The 17,041-nt window shown below is 41.2% G+C and overlaps 1 protein-coding gene across 1 annotated transcript in view; it reads left to right on the forward strand.

The window, feature by feature from the left end:
* The first annotated feature begins 901 nt into the window (after positions 1 to 901).
* IPO11 (importin 11) overlaps positions 902 to 17,041 on the forward strand; it is a 102,839-nt gene continuing 86,699 nt past the window's right edge. The window contains exons 1-4 of the mRNA XM_075725972.1: positions 902 to 934; positions 10,467 to 10,546; positions 10,833 to 10,976; positions 14,284 to 14,384. Coding sequence (XP_075582087.1) covers positions 10,839 to 10,976; positions 14,284 to 14,384 — 239 coding nt within the window. The 5' untranslated portion in view covers positions 902 to 934; positions 10,467 to 10,546; positions 10,833 to 10,838. The remainder of the gene's footprint in view (positions 935 to 10,466; positions 10,547 to 10,832; positions 10,977 to 14,283; positions 14,385 to 17,041) is intronic.

Consider the following 17,041-nt stretch of genomic DNA (forward strand, 5'->3'; position numbering starts at 1 on the left):
CACGGCGGCGCGCCGGGGGGCGGGGTGCTGCGGCGGCGGCAGCAGCTGGTCCCGGCTCGTGGCGCGAGCTTCGGAACAGGCCGGGGGTCCCGCGCTGCAGGCTGGTCCCGCCCGGCGCCGCCAGGGGTGAGCCGCGCTCGCGGCCCGGGGCCCTCCCGCCGCCCGGGGCCCTCCCGCCGCGGGCCACGCCGCCGGCACCCAGGGGGCGGCTGCGCGCCGCCGCTCGGCGTGGCAGGCGGCCTCCCGCCTCTCTCGGCGTGTGGGCCGGCCGGCGGCCCGGCGGGCCGGTGGCGCGACGCGGAGCCCGTCGGTGCCGGGCCCGGGCGGGCTGCGGGGCGGGCGCCGCGCCCGCGGGCGGGAGCGTCGGCCGGGGAGCGGGGGCAAAGCGGCTTCCGCGTAGAGGGAGGCGGCGCCGGGCGCACGGGGCCGCAGAGCTGTAGCGCAGCGGGCGGAGCGGCCCTCGCTGAGCCGCGCAGGCTGCTGTGCCGCCCGCCGTGCGGCTCTCGGAGCTGCCCGCTGCCGCTCCGGGCCGGTGCTGCGGGGCTTACGCGTTGTCTGGCGTCGTTTGTGCTGGCTTCTGTAGACCGCCGAGGAGAAGACAACTCGGCTTTACCTTTTATATTGTTTGGCAGTGGTGAAGTGCTTGCTCAGAGTCAGAAGAAAAGAACAATTGTTACCCAGTTCCAGGGAACCGTTCCCTCCTTTCTCCTTGAAACAATTTTCAGTCTAGGTAGAGTCGACGGGAAGGCAGCAGAAGAATACGAGGCACAGAGCTGCACTGCTTGTTGGCAGAACTTTGTTTTTGTAGGAAAGGGCAAGTATTGGCCTTTAATAAAGGTGGCTGTTTTCTTCCTACAGGGTGGAGAAGAGCAGTTGAAGCCTTACTGTGAAACAGATTCTTCCTGAAATCAAAGGCAGGGGCAGTGCCGCAGTGGTGAGTTTTTTTTCTCCATTTTTTTACTTTAGAAGAAGACAACGTGCAAAGTGTTAAGAACGTGGCCGTAAGCACAACACTGATACTGCTTCCTTGCTTCCCATGCCTCAAAGGAAGTGATGTCTGTAATGTATTTGCCCTGGCTTTCAAGTTAGCATTCATAATATGTGAGAACTACCTCGGTTTTCACAAATACCATGTTCTCTATGGGTTTTGGTTTCTTGAAACTTCATTTCAATACCATTTTTTTCCCATTGCTTTCTGCTATTCTTCTCTCATGCTTTCATTGTACCGTTCTGCAGAAGGGCATTTAGTACCATATGTGTAAACGATGTAATAAAGGCTTCTGTTACCCAAGCTTTACATACAAAATTTTGAAACTGTATCATCAAAAGCAGGTTTTAACCGTGGTTCAACGGAAATGGTTTAAAGCTGCTTCAGAGCGTGAGGCCAGGCTGCAACTTGCATTTTTGTTTCAGCTGTTGCACGGCAGTTTGTTTTAAAGTGTTCTGTCATATCTTTTTGAAAATCTGTTAAAATGAGGTGAGCTAGGAAGAAGTCAAAGGAATGAGACTGGTCTTGTGAGGTTGGCCATCCTATAAGCTTACTATTAAATGTTAAAAATATTCTTCTGTTGTCTCTGTGTGTCCTTTTGGCTTTTTCTATGTCATCAATCCTGAACCCTGTTTCAGAGTTAAATGCAAGCAAATCCTTGGAATGGTCCCACTGTCATTTTTTTTAATGGCTCTTCTTTCTGTTAAGAGTTTTTGGTCAGTTTGGTGCTTTCCATTTAACCTGAAAGGCCATTCTTCTCAATATTTTTAATGTAATCTGACCTGCTTCCCTTAATATAATTATCAGCCTTTCTCACTGCTGTCCTTTATTCCTGTGCTCCTCCTTGGTCTTTGTTCTTTTATCCTTTGAATCTTCTGCATGCTGACTTTTTTCCAGACCTAGGTCTTCGTTTCAGTGTCATGTTTTTGTAAAAATAAGTTTGCAGAAGTTCTGTTCCTCTACTTCTGTCAGTAGCAGTATGGCAAAAAAAAAAAACCCCATAACTCTTTCCTACTGAGACATTTTTATTTGTCATCTTTACCATGGCTTAAATTGGGAAAAGTATAGACAGCCTTGTTCATTTACACAAAGAAAAATTAGTATGTCGTTTTTGAAAAATCTTGGTAATGACTAACATTAGTCATTGTAGTGATTGTGGTCATTAGTGTAGTCATTAGTGGTTTTAAGTAGTACCTTGAATAGCCAGGATACTGGCAGTCCTTTGGTTTTACTGCTCAGTAGAAATACTAACATACAGCATGATTGATAACGGTACTATGATGTTAGAAAAGAGACTCATGGGGAAGCGTATAGAAGGCTGGAGAGACATTGGTATAACTACCAAGTGTTCCTGAAATTGGCAGTATCCTTAAAAGCATTGCTAATATGTCACTATGACTGCTAGCATTTGTGTTACTCGTGTCAGAAGGTGACCTGCAAGTGGTTCTTGTGGCTTTCCAGAATGGAAAATTTGTTTTTCCTGTTTTCCTTAAGACAGATGTGCTGGAAAAGGCAGTCTTAAATTTCTACTTGAAACCTCCCAAGATGCAGATTGTAGCTTTGTAGTTACTTACTAGTTACATGATATGCTGACAAGAAGTGTTTGGCTCTGTCCTCTTCGTAAGTGCGTGCCCTTCAGGAAGTTAGTTGTACGTGTCTACTACGTCTTCCCTTAGCTTCCATGTTAATAAACAAGTCCCCAGCCTCTCCTCAGAGGTAGTTTGCTTTAGACCCCAGATCATCTGAGTAGCTCTGGTCTCTCTCCGGTTTCTACACTTCTTTCTTGAACTGGGGAGAGAGAGAACTATGATGACAAAATTGAATACAGTGTTCTAGAAGCAGTCTTGGATACTTCTGAGTAAAGGAGGGTAACAACATCCCTAGAGTCACTTGCCACATTCCTTTTAAAGCCACCCAGTATGTATTTGCATTATCAGTGAGAATATCACACTATATTTTGAGTGATGTATTTACCACTTTCCTTCTGATTTCAGAGAATCTTAACTGAATCCATTCTTGCACCTCGTTACAGTGCAAAAGAATTTATTGAATCCTTAACAAAAGATAACAAAAAGTGTACAGAATTAATTGCTTGGATATGAGTGAGTTGTTATACTGCATTATTTGAATTCCAGAAAAAGTGAAGTGTGGAGGCATTTACTGATGAAATCCTTTGTTTTGTTCCCTTGCAGATGTGTAGCGGTCCTTGATTTGTTTTCATAACTGACATGTGATTCTAAAATTTAGATGTATTTCAGTGTTATGGGAAAAGCACCTGGATACTCTCTTGCCTCTATCAAAAAGGTTGACTACTCAGGAAGAGCATTAAACCAGTATGGCAGAACATTTAAGAGACTTGGAATATTCTCTGAAGTAAACTGTGTATGCAGATACTTCCTTAGAAAAGGAATTAAAGAATGAAGAGTAGAACAGAAGTGGGTCTTGGATTTCTGCAAGGGAAAGGAGATGAAAGAGTTCGGGAGTGGGAATGCAAGTGCAGGACATTGGATGGTAATGATGAGGAGCTGGTACTGGTACTTGCGGTTTCTGAAGACACCATCTCATTTGTGTTGAGGGGTGGCATTTGATGTGTTGCTTATCTTCTAGGTGTAACTGAGCGGGTTTTTTTCCTGTTGGCTGAGACCTGAGAATATGCTGTTGTCTCAGTTCTGTGCATATTCAGTCGGATCCAGGGGAGTAGCTTTTCCTTGTTGTGTATGATTAGGCTCTTTTCCCTCATACAAGAAGAAATTCTGGCGTGGCAATAGAGCCATGCTTGGATTTGCAGCTGACAGTGAACATTTTCTAGTTGAAGGGATTTCTTTCCCTTCCTCCCCCACCCAACACGTGTTACTTAGTTAAGATAGCAATGGGTATGAACCACAGAAAAGCAGCAGAAAGCAAGCAACATTCCTGAAATTGCTCAATGTTTATTGTGAAGAGACAGTCTGAGATTAAAAGATGGGAAATGCTAACCTTACCCAATGATCAAACTTGGAAATTCTGCCTGTTGTGACTCAAAGCGCAAACCCTGCCTGCCTTCTAGGAAAGTGTTGCTTATAAGGCTGACAGACTCTACCAGCATTTCTATACATGCCTCATGGCTGTGAAGGTACCCAAAAGACAGCAGCTATTTAATACTCACCTCGTCTGTTTCATCTCTAGGACAGTCTTGTAGAACTTGTTCAACAGTGAGTTAAGCTCTAGAAGTACCCAGCAGACTGCAGAGAAAATCCTTGTCCCTGTGATGTAACCCATCTATGGTGTAACCCATGTGTCTCTGCTGTGCAACAGAAAAGCCTGATTTGTAAGAGATGAAAATTGTCTCTATCCCACAATATTAGAGCCAATATTCAGGGTCCTTTGCTCTTCTGTGTTGTCTGAGAGTGTCTGTGTGTCCTCTGCGTAAATTATGATCTGAAGAGGCCCTGACCCATCACAGTAAAAAAAAACAAAAGGGGGGGGGGGAGGGTAGCAGGGGGTGGTCACAACAAATTAAGAGTTAAGAGGTCTGGGTTTAAACACCTAAAGCACAACTGTGTTCTGTCTTCAGGAGTTGATTTTACAAAGGCGTCTGTACATGGCAGTAACTAAAACTGTGTTTTGGGAGGATCCCATTAACATGAGGTATGAGCTGATGCCCTCACTAAGTCAATCGTCCTTACAGAGTGCATGCAGAGGGTAAGTTCCCAACAGAAATCCTGTTGGTGAGAACAGAATGCAAGGAGAGACTTTGTCAGAGTTGAAAATGCCTGTTTGGACCTGAGCCTGTAATGGCTTGACACTGTTGGAAGTCCTGTATTCCTCCTTCTTCCCATAGCCACTTTTGGTGTCTGTGGAACACTCTGCTCAGATTGGTTGAGTTTTTGGCTTGTTCTTTTTTGTCCCATTCCGCCCCACACACACACTTTTGGCTTTTTGTGGGGCAATTATTAAGTTGGCTCTATCATAATATGTACATTTCCTCTAAGTTCACGTCACATTCTCATAAGACAGAGAAGCAAAAGAAGATTGATACACAGGATTAGATCCCAGGAACTTGTGCTTTTGCATTTAGGAATTGGTTTTACTTCAGAGTTCTCTAGCTGACCGGAGTGCTGAAACCATTTTGAAGGCATGCTGTTGTTTTGTTTTTCTGTATCTGAATCTGGTAATTGATGGGGTTTAATTTTTTAGTACTTAAGAAAAAAATTGCTTTTTTTCCCCCTCTAGTCTTAAGATTGATTTTTGTGAGAAAAAGGGTCTTGCTAATACCACAGCATTGTATTTCTCTGGGAAGGGAGATCCTTAAACGTGGCTACTCATTCACTCTGGCTGAACATGAGCCAGCAGTGTGCCCAGGTGGCCAAGAAGGCCAACAGCATCCTGGTGTGTATCAGAAATAGTGTGGCCAGCAGGAGCAGGGAGGTGATTGTCCCCCTGTACTCAGCGCTGGTGAGGCCGCACCTGGAATACTGTGTCCAGTTTTGGGCCCCTCAATACAAGAAAGCCATTGAGGTGCTGGAGCGTGTCCAGAGAAGGGCAACAAAGCTGGTGAAGGGTCTGGAGCACAGGCCTTATGAGGAGCGGCTGAGGGAACTGGGGTTGTTTAGTCTGGAGAAGAGGAGGCTGAGGCGAGACCTTATCGCTCTCTACAACTACCTGAAAGGAGGTTGTAGTGAGGCGGGTGTTGGTCTCTTCTCCCAAGTAGTTAGCGACAGGACAAGAGGAAATGGGCTCAAGCTGCACCAGGGGAGGTTTAGGTTGGATATTAGGAAAAATTTCTTTACAGAAAGGGTGGTCAAGAACTGGAACAGGCTGCCCAGAGAGGTGGTGGAGTCACCATCCCTGGAAGCGTTCAAAAAACGGGTAGATGTGGCACTGTGGGATATGGTTTAGTCTAGTCTACCCTTGACTGGTTTAGAGTGGACTTGGTAGTGTAGGTTAATGGTTGGACTGGATGATCTTAAAGGTCTTTTCCAACCTAAACGATTCTATGATTCTTACAGTACCGGTAAGCATCCTAATAGTAAGTCATGGATCTCCCAATAGTTGTCATAGTGTTTATTACAACTGCAGTTTGGTGTAAGGTGTACACCTTAAGCAGGCGTAAGCTAACATTGCTGCTGAAGAAATAGTGCATCTGTTGCACAGTGAGGAAGCTGCTTGCGTCCGTTCTGCCTGCTTTTTTATGCCTAGCACATTTACCTTTCTAGCAGTGTGGTGTGGAAATGACTGCAGAGCTTGCTCCAAACAAAAAACTGCGTTTTCCTCACTCCCTCAAGCTTCAGGTATTTAAGGGGTGCTGGGACAAGCAGAGGGTCATACTATTTATTTTGGTGATCATACCTCTTTAAATCAGCTTAATTTATTTGTAGCTAGCTTAAACTGCAGATCGAGTTTGGTGCAGTAAGGATTGTTTTGAAATAGTTTTTGTTCTTTTTATATTTAGAAAAAAGGAAAATAATTGTAAAAATAAGACTCGAGTTACCAGAAGAAAGCAGAAACTGTTCAGAGGAATTTCTTAAACATAAAAGCAGTGGACAGCTTCTCGTTCTGTTCTGTATGGGTTCTTATGATAAATTTGCAATGGACTTTGCAAAATCCCAGCCATAATGAAGCATTATTGCCATTTGTGCATCTTGCCATTTGTATTTGCTATACGTATACATCACATATTTGGATGGCAAAAAATTAACTGGAAAAACAATATAGAATATACTGCTTCCTTAAATATTTTACATTATTTATAAACTTGATCTAAAAGTTACCCTATCTCCAGGGAGATTATTTTTATCTTCGATTTTGTTACTTTGCTTGTGACAGCCTCATCCAGTGTTGTGTGAGGACTGTTGTTTACACGGGGTCAAAAAGTAACTGCGTAAATTCATGGAGGACTAAATCTCCCGAGGGCTATTAAATTTAAATTCCCTGCCTCTTACTAGGAAATTCTTGAACCACAGTTTTCTGGAGGATGGGAGAGCATTATTGAGAAATATCACTAGAAGATTGTCCTGACCTGGGCATCTGCTGTGGTCTTTGACAGAGACAGAACACTGGGTTAAACGAAATTTTTTTTTTCCCCCCTAACCTGCTGAGGTTGCTTTTTGTTTTTTCTTGATTTTTTTCAGCAGCAATAGCTGCTCCAATTTTAAAATGAAAATACAAACCTTTTCAAGAATGAGAAGCATTAATAAAAAACAACCTTTGCGAATATTTCTCTTTGATTTTTTTTTTGTTGTCTTTAGATCCACCAGCTAATTATTTTGAAATAAGAAAATGAAAAAAAGCCTCATGGTTTTTGTGTTTGTACTGTGCTAACTTCAATAAGTAGGTCTTCTGATGAGAACTGTTGTAGGTGAAGTATATAAATTCTTAGTAGAAGCACCATTCCCTTGGGCAGAAACCCTCCTTTTCTGCATGAGATTTGAATGTAGCTGAGGAATAATTTAGTTTAGCTGACATGATCTTAGTTTTGTAGTACAAAATCAATTGTTATGTGAATGCTCCATAATCCATTTTTTTCCACTCAAACAAACATGTCCTTGCCATGAACCTTTAGCAAATATCTGGGTATGTGCTGCAGATTCGCTGTTGCTACACACGCAGTTTTCCTATGGCAACTCATTATTTGGAGAACACTGTTCAGCAAAAAGCCTAAAATCAGATTCTCTGAAGTTATGTACCATTTTGTTTACACACACCTATGCTCTGCCAGCTTACTAACTTTCAGAAGTTCTCTTTTTTTGGTTTTCATCTGATAATCAAACTGATGGCCTGCTGTTTTTTTTAAGTTGAGTAGGTGCTTCAGAATTATATTTTATCAGGTCTTGTTTGATAGTGTAAGATAAGACTATATTTCTTTTGAAAGTAAGTAATTTGGCTTTTGAATGGAAATAAATTAAATCACTTCATAACATAGAGTGTAGTTTTGATCTTGCAGGAACTGAGCTATGATTTCCTCCTTAGTGCAAACTATACCTGCTTTTGTTATGGTTTTTCTCATATCCTTCTTTTCCTCTCTCCCTTTCCTTCACTACTACTTTTAGGTGCTCTGTGCTTCAGTGCTACAGTGTTCATACCAGAAAAATCCAAATATATCGTTTATTTCTGGTTTTTCTTGTGTGTGCTTATTTTACTCAAGTTCTTTGTGCTGTGAATACAGAGTTCCTATTGTGATCCTTACAAGTTAATCCAGTGCTTTCCCGTGTTGTCATTACATTGCTGCTTCCTGGCCAGTTTGGGCTGTGCAATGATGGAAGGCAGCTTAAGGTAGTCAAGATGTCAAATACCAGCAAAAAAGAAGAACGTTAAAAATGTTGCACCTAAAGACCTCTTTTTACTGCCTGTTCTGTCAACATTATGTACAAATTTATTATTTCATTATTATTTTTGATGGAAAAATGAACCTGGCAGGACTTTTAGTGTAACATCAAAGTCTTGCTTTGAAATCGATTGTTTGTGCTGGGCATTATTCCACATAGGGTAAACTTGTACCAGTTGGATTTTATAGTCAAAATCGGGGTCTTGGTTCCCTGGAAATTAATTGTCTTCTGAAAAGTGAGCTGAGAATTTGAATGTTTAAGTTTGTTACGCAAAGGTCTCACAATTGCAGGAAGATTTTAGACAATCTGGAAATTGATAAAGGTTGAAATGACTGATGCAAGTGATATGAAGAAATAGAAGCTAGGTTGGTTTTGCAGGCTGAGGTGGGTTGACCTGGGCTGGCTGCCAGCTGCCCATCGAGCTGTTCTATCAGTCCTGGCTTCTGTGCCTCCTCTGGAGCAGCACAGAGGGATGGGAGTGGGGGTTGTGGTCAGTCCATCATGCGTTGCCTCTGCCGCTCCTCGTGCTCTGGCGTGGGGTCCCTCCCACAGGAGACAGTCCTTCACAAACTGCTCCACGCTGGTCCCTTCCATGGGGTGCAGTCCTCCAGGAGCAGACTGCTCCAGCCTGGGTCCCCCACGGGCTCACAAGTCCTGCCAGCAAACCTGCTCCAGCCTGGGCTCCTCTCTCCACAGGGCCACAGGTCCTGCCAGCAGCCTGCTCCAGCGTGGGCTTCCCACAGGGTCACAGCCTCCTCTGGGCACATCCTCCTGCTCTGGCGTGGGGTCCTCCCCGGGCTGCAGGTGGAGATCTGCTCCACCATGGACCTCCCTGGGCTGCAGGGGCACAGCTGCCTCACCATGGGCTGCACCCCGGGCTGCAGGGGAATCTCTGCTCCGGTGCCTGGAGCACCTCCTCCCCTCCTTCTTCACTGACCTTGGCATCTGCAGAGTCATTCCTCTCACATATTCTCACTCCTCTCTCTAGCTGCAGTTGTGCAGTTTTTTCCCCCCTTCTTAAACTTACTATCCCAGGGGTGCTATCACTGTGGCTGATAGTCTCAGCCTTGGCCAGCAGTGGATCTGTCTTGGAGCCGGCTGGAACTGACTCTGTTGGACATAGGGCAAGCTTCTAGCAGCTTCTCACAGAAGCCACCCCTGTAGCCCCTCTGCTATGAAAACTTTGCTATGCAAACCCAGGGGTGGTTAAAGCAGAGAGATAAAAAGATGCATCACATGTGAAGTATAAAGCAGAAGTTGAGTTACTTGTTCTGTTCAATTATTGCTGTAAAGAGAAATCTGACATTGTGGCTCATAGTTTTGAAAGTACCCTTTCTTTAACCTTAGGACCTTCGAATTTTAGTCTGTTTTTGTTGAGGATGATTGAAGAATTACAGATTGAGAGTTCTTAGATTTTTTTTTTTAATTGTGCAGTGCTATTACTGGTATAAAAGGTCTCTAATCTTGTTGCTAGTTTTGTTGTTAAGGTGGTTGTTTTTTCAGAAAATCAAAATTTTAAACCTGTGTCAGAATAAGATTTAATTTCTCTAGTTTTCTTACCACCACTGTAACAATTTTACACCTCAGTTTTTTCCTGAAGGTTGGAAAAATGAACTCTTTTTTTTTTAGTGTTAAAAAAAAGCAAATCCTCAGGCCTATTTGAAGAGAAACTGTGCTTGGTTGTTTATTTAAAAAACGTAAGTTTTTTATGTATCTGTTAGAAGTTTACATAGGTTATAAACGGAAGTTTTTATAGACAGAAACCCAATTTTGTCAGACTTCATAGCTGCCTTTATATATGTTTCTCTTTATTGTAATGCTGTTTCTGTGGTCATTATAAATGTAATGTGTCATCTGGAGAGCAGTCTTTTGTCTTTATAGAGTACAAGAATGTATTTATATTGGAAATTAGGCAATTGGTATTCTTAGTTCAGCGCGTTAGCATTTTGTATGCTAAATAGATAATGAAGGAATACAAATATATTGAGGAAAATTCAGTTTCATTTAGGACTCTAATTGTGAAACTGTAATTCATCTTCTTTTAATGGATATAAAATGTCTAGATCAATTTGAATTGTAGAATTTAACTATCTGAGATGGGTCATTTTCTCTTTTGGGAAAAACTATTCAGAAGATACAAAAATGTTAATACTCTGCATCTTTGCCTCTTTCAGACAACCCCATGGTTTCCTCTGCCTACAGCTGAAGTAACAGTTGCAGTTTTGCTCTTCTTTTGCTGTGCTTCACAGGAGAGGTAACTGGTTTAAAATAAAAATATTTCCTGTAATTCCTCAAATCCAGTAAATGTGCTCGTAGTGATAGACTTAATGCTTGCTTTTTCTGCTGAGAGATTTCTGAAAGCAAAATAGTTTAATCACTGTATCTTGACGCTGCCTGTGAGTGGGTGTAATGCTGTCTTACACAGTGTAGTCTAATGAAAAATTAGCGTGGGTTGTTTAGATAATATGAATGCAAAATACCTGTATATATTTTCTGTCTTTTTTTCTGAAGTGTTTTTCCTCCTTTTTAACTGTTCGCAGATCTTCATGGATCTCAATAGTGCTAGCACTATTGTTTTGCGAGTCTTGACCCAAGCTACTAGTCAAGATACTGCAGTGTTGAAGCCAGCTGAGGAACAACTGAAGCAGTGGGAGACACAGCCAGGTTTTTATTCAGTCTTGTTGGTAAGATACAGTGGAAAAGTGCTTTTAAGTAGACTTTGAGCAATTTTGATTGTGGCGCTCTAGAATACTGTTGAACCGTGACCTCTGGCTGCGAGAAGCCTTGAGTCATCATGGTCCAGCTGCTAGTATCCTTATGCTGTGCAGTGGTAGGCATTGTCATCGCTGTGTCTCAAAGCAGGTTCTCTTTCCAGGCATTCAGGAGCAGCAGGAAATCCAACTCTAGCGGCATGAGGGGGTGGGCTCTAGTGCTAAACCTGTTGTTGGCCTGCTGGGAATTCTAGGTAGCAGAAGGCCAAGAGAATCCTTGTCAAAGGACTTACCTTTATTACTCCGTGAGTTAGGGACACTTGCATATACGAAGGCAGTAACCACCTCTTCTTTACTGTGGAGGTGATGCATTATGACCGTTTTCATAGAATTTCCCCTGTGCTTTTCATTGCACTAAGTTTGATACCCAGCTGGGATTGCTTTCCTTCTTGTCAGTGGACAAGGGGAAAGCTGGTAGTAAGGTTCCTGAAATGGGAAAGGTGTGAGTACTTCTAAAGGTAGTACGACCATTGATGAAATAGATGCGTTAATAGGGTACAAGGTGATGAAAACTTAGTCAAAGAAGGAGACCCAACTGTTTCAGAGAAGACACTCAGAAGTTAATAGTGTTGTTACTCTCCAGTTCCTATGTGTATGTTTATAATAGTCTTAAAAACACAGATCAACTGCTTTTCCTACGAACATCTGTCTTCAGTGCATAGGATGAATGACTGAAAGTTGTGGAGTGACATGTTCTGTTCTCTGTAGACCTTCTGTTTCATTTGTTTGGAAAGTTGAAGGCAAGTCAGGGGATTTAGGGAAAAGGCGGGGGGGAAATGTGACTTTTGAGCTGTCAAATTTGTGTTTTACCCACTACCTTTGCCCTAGTTTTTCTGTGGTGATAAACGATCTTGATAGAAAACAGCAGGAATTGCCACTGACTAGGTGTTCTTTATTTTCTGGATGTTTGCTGTGAGAGTTTACAGCTCGGGCTGTAGATGAGTTGAGCACTCACAGATGTAACTGAAGTTGATATGAGTTCATTTTAAATAAAATGGCTAAAAATGCAGGGTTTGGAAGGATCAAATACTGTTAATTCTACCAATACAGTTAAGTAGCCCTGTTTGGGGATGCACCAACCTTTCTTCAAGTGTGAAACAGTATCCAAACTAGGAGTAGAGAATCTGTACTACTTTATTTAACTTCATTATAACAGGGGGACTGGCTGGGAGATAAGATAGTTGGCACCTTCTTGGTGGAGCAGAAAAGGGTGGAGGGAAGCAGGTGATTAGAAATGGAGAGTTGGTAAGACAGTTGATCTTTATGGGATATGGGAAGTAATATAATTACTTACTGTCAGATACATTTGCCTCTGGGCTAAACAGGATAGAGAAAATTACAATGAACTATGAAACATGCATCTCTGAATCTACAATTTTTAGTACCTAGTGGAGTTATTAACCTTAGTTTCTGTGCTTCTCTTTTGAAGGTGTTACGTACTTCTCTTTTGAAGAACAGAGCTGAAAAGCCAGAGTGGCTGTTTTTGAAAAGGAACCTCTGTCCTTAAGTAGTTGTATCAGTTTATGTATTGTTTAGCTTCATTCCTGTTATTTCTATGACAGCATTAGTGTGTTATATGAAATACTTTATGTTTTGGGAAGCTCATGTATAGATATAGAGTATATAGAGAGGTTTCATTGGTTCTTGTGTAGATACCTTGGCCTTTTTTTGCATTTTTTTTTATCCAGGCACAGTCTAGTTTTATGGTATTTTCATTTGAAGCTTTGCTTCTGATGAATATTTTAGCAGAGGGTATGTTAATTAGAAGGCTCAATGGGAGTTTCAGAACAAGTTTTCTGTTTTGTTTGTTTTGCAATGCTTTTCATGGATATGAGGCTAAAGCAGTGTTTTAAGTTTCCCCTTCATATTGTAAAATGCTGAAGTTGCTCTTGGGAAAGGTCAGATTTTTCAGACATTCAGTCCCTCTTCCTAAATGAACTTCGGGAAAGGAAGGCATATTACATACAGATCCTTTTCATGTTGTGTGGTGTTTTATCAGTGGGCTACAGTCTTTGGTGTTTTCCTAAAGGTTGCTAGTTTTGGAGTCAATACCTTTGTTGGCATGTTAAGTCTGTTTGCTTTCTAGTGACTGGAGTTTGTGAGGGTTTTTTTTGTGTTAGGCATTGTGTCTAGAAAGCTGTTACTATTACAGAAATAGAGTTCTAGAGAAGGCTAAGTTTTCAATTCATTGTGGAAATGCTTGATTAGGTCCCAGGTGTCTATATTGCTGAGAGCTTTTTAAGGGTTTATTTATAGTTCTTCAGACATGGCACCCAAAAGTGTCAGATGCTCTTGACCTGAATCCCTGCATTTTTTATGTCCCTTCTTAGTGGCCTTCTAAAAGCAATTGATGCAAGTGGTGTGGTCTTTTTCTACAGTGCACTGTGTAATAAGACCACTGAGCTCATGCCTGTTTGCTCACTAAAGGAGGGAGTAATGTCTCAGCCCCTCAAGAAGGATCCATCTGATGCAGTGGGAAACAGGAGGAGAGCTGCTGTTCAGAGTAGTATCTGTATGAAGATTCAATAGCCTACCTTTATTTTAGCTTTTCCTGCTTGATTAATTTTACAATGTTACTATACAAAATAACCCCTCTGTGTTTGTCTGTATATACATATAGGTACATAAAAGTGTATATAAATACAGATATATGTATGTGTGTAGACATACGGCTTTTCAGAAGTAGAAACTTAATTTCCTAGAATAAGCATAAATAAGTTTGAGAGTTGCTGTGCTACCAGGTCACTGTTTTGCAGTCAACATTGGTAGTCAGGATGGTTCTCAGCACGTGTCAAAATAATGAAGAAAACTCCTGAAAGGTCTCAGAAGTCTCTGGCACTGCACCATACAGAATAATTTCTTATACTAGTCAGAATCTAGCAATGTCATTAAAGAGTTTAATAACTGGCTGGTACTAGTAATTATTGTTTTATTCCCTGCTCAGCCAGACAAGATTAGAAATACATTTGCCCTATATGTTGGGGTTTTTTTATAAATCAAGTATTAGGGCTAGTGATAAGCATTTTTGTAATCTTTAAGAATTAATGTTTAACACGTTGTTTCACTTGTCTGTCAAATGCTGACTAATGCATTTTGTTTATATACATCTGTACATACAGAGGTGTCTGTATTTATACATATACCAGTGCATGTGTTAATACAATGTCTATCCTGTCTGTGGCGTATTGAGCAGTTTTTAACTTAAACTTTTTTTAAACAGAATATCTTTACAAATCATACCCTGGATGTGAATGTAAGATGGTTAGCTGTGCTGTACTTTAAAAATGGAATTGATCGCTACTGGAGACGGGTCGCGCCACAGTAAGTTCTGATTTTCTTCCATTTCACCTTCTACAGTAGGTTTTGTTACACACGCCAAACTGCTGCCAAATTTACTGCCAGCAAATTCCTTGGTTGATAGAAGTTACTTTAGAATTCATGGTGAAACTGATAAAATGTTTCAACATGAAGACTCACTAATGACCAATCTGTTTTCATATTTCTTACAACTCTGCTCATGATTTACTTTTAAAAACTGAGTTAGAAGGCTATTTCATAGAAACCAGATTTTGAAGTGATGTGATAAGTTTTATAAAGCTAACCTGGACTTTCTGATGGTGGCAGATGTGAAAGGTAGGAAGTTTCTTGGACAGACTGAGATGACATTTCATTTAAGCTGATTAATAATTAATATTGAATATGTATATGAGAAAGAGGAAGTAGCTATTGTGACAGCAAGTTCTGGTCTTCATTTTCTGTTGTTCTGATATGTGGGTTCTGATAATGCATGACAAGAAGTTGGCCAAAGCAGCTAAAAATCAAGCACCAGATCATTTACTCAAGTTACAAACAATGCCATTATAATTCGTGATACTTACAGAGCTATATACTTTTGAGTCTTCTATGTGAGGCTGTCGTGGTTTAGCCCCAGCCAGCAACTAAGCACCATGCAGCCGCTCGCTCACTCTCCCTACCCCGATGGCATGGGGGAGAGAATCGGAGGAGTAAGAGTGAGAAACACTCCTGGGTTGAGATAAAACAGTTTAATAATTGAAATAAAGTAAGATAGTAATGATAATAATAACAACATAATAATGATAATAATAGTAAGATACAAAGCAAGTGATGCACAATGCAATTGCTCACCACCCGCTGACCGATACCCAGACAGTTCCTGAGCAGCGATTGCTGCCCCCGGCCAACTTCCCCCCCGCCCCAGTTTATATACTGAGCATGATGTCATATGGTATGGAATAGCCCTTTGGTCAGTTTGGATCAACTGTCCTGGCTGTGCCCTGTCCCAGTTTCTTGTGCACCTGGCAGCGCATGGGAAGCTGACAAGTCCTTGACTAGCATAAGCAGTACTTAGCAACAACTAAAACATCAGTGTGTTATCAATGTAGTTCTCATCCTAAATCCAAAACACAGCACTATGCCAGCTCCTAGGAAGAAAATTAACTCTATCCCAGCTGAAACCAGGACAGAAGTTTTTTCTTTTTCCTTTAAAAAGCAGGTGTAATTTCAAAAAGGGTTTCAGGAACTAAGAATGACCTGGAAGTGTTCTGTTCGTCTCTTAAATGCTAGTAATATAAATAGGTGGGACATCACTGTCAGGTTGTGTAGGGTGTAAACTGGAATTGCAGGTCCAGGTTTTTATGGATCATGAATCTAAGCTAGTTCAGAAAGCATGGCATGATACTCATTGTGTTCTTTGAGCTAGTTTCATGTATTTTGCCTTACATGGTAAGCTTTTCTGAAGATCCACCAAAAGACGGAAAAATGACAAAATTCTGCATCTGTAGGACATTTTCAATAGTGTAGTACTCCATTAGTAGTCAAAGCACTAGAGTTCTTGTACATGTGGATTAGTATACAATTGTGAAACATCTACAGGCATTCGGATTCTCTTCCATGCAAGAGCAAAATACCATCTTTTTCATGGAAGATGGCATATATCTTTAACATTTCTGGTTTAAGTGATGAGGTGATGCTGTGTACATTACTGGTACTTAGCAAGCGTTATTCGAAGCAATTAAAATATATTTTTCCAATTTGTTAATATTTTTAGATAGGTATTAGTAGCACTTCTGTTGGGGAAAAAAACATGGTTCATTTTGTGCAGAAGTAATGACTACAATTTTACTGTTTGAACCGAGATAAAAACTGAGTAACAGTCTTTCAATGTACTTTTCCTGTTGCAAATTTAATGTGATTTAAAAAAAAAAAAATCGTTGGCTATTCTTAAAGATTCCATGGGGTACATCTGTATTACATTTCCAGTGTAAGTCCAGTTTTCCCCCATTTCTAATTATTCTATTGTAAATTTAACACAGTTAATGTATAAAATAAATTTAAAATATTATTGGCTGCTGCTAAAGATCCCATGTGGCAAGTATGTATTAAATTTCCACTCTCTGTCCACTTTTCCTCTATTTCTAACTTTCTTTCTAAATTTATACTATGTGACAACTTGTCAGTATTTTGCATTCACCCAGACTGCTGTTCTCTTAGCAGAAAATGTTGCGGACATTTTGAGAAATGCTGCTTTTAAGCTATAATTTCTCAGTTGATTGCTTTGTGAACCACTCGTGTTTTGGATACCATGACTTTTGAAGGTTTCATTGTACAGGCTATATTTTTGTTGTCCTTGCAAAATTCCTGTCTTTCATCTCATCTGTCACATCAGCAACTGTCCCATGTCCATCCATGCCAGTACCTCAAAGCTTGTTCTGATCTACCCAGCCTGTTTGATAGAGCAGATGTTGGATTTGGAAGTGACTGGTTTTTGCTGCCTCTCGAAGGAAATGACTGATTTTATACCTGTGCTTGTCTCAGTGGGATGCTAACTCAGGTCTGTCTGCTTTACTCAGCCGTTGATTTTCATAAAATCTAAGAAAAAAAAAATCATTCCATTGACATTTCTGCTCTTTGCGAAATGTAGTTGAAATTTGTCAGGTAGTTTGAAGAATTACGAGAAT

The sequence above is a fragment of the Pelecanus crispus genome, chromosome Z (genome assembly GCF_030463565.1).
Source record: "Pelecanus crispus isolate bPelCri1 chromosome Z, bPelCri1.pri, whole genome shotgun sequence".
NCBI lineage: Eukaryota > Metazoa > Chordata > Aves > Pelecaniformes > Pelecanidae > Pelecanus > Pelecanus crispus.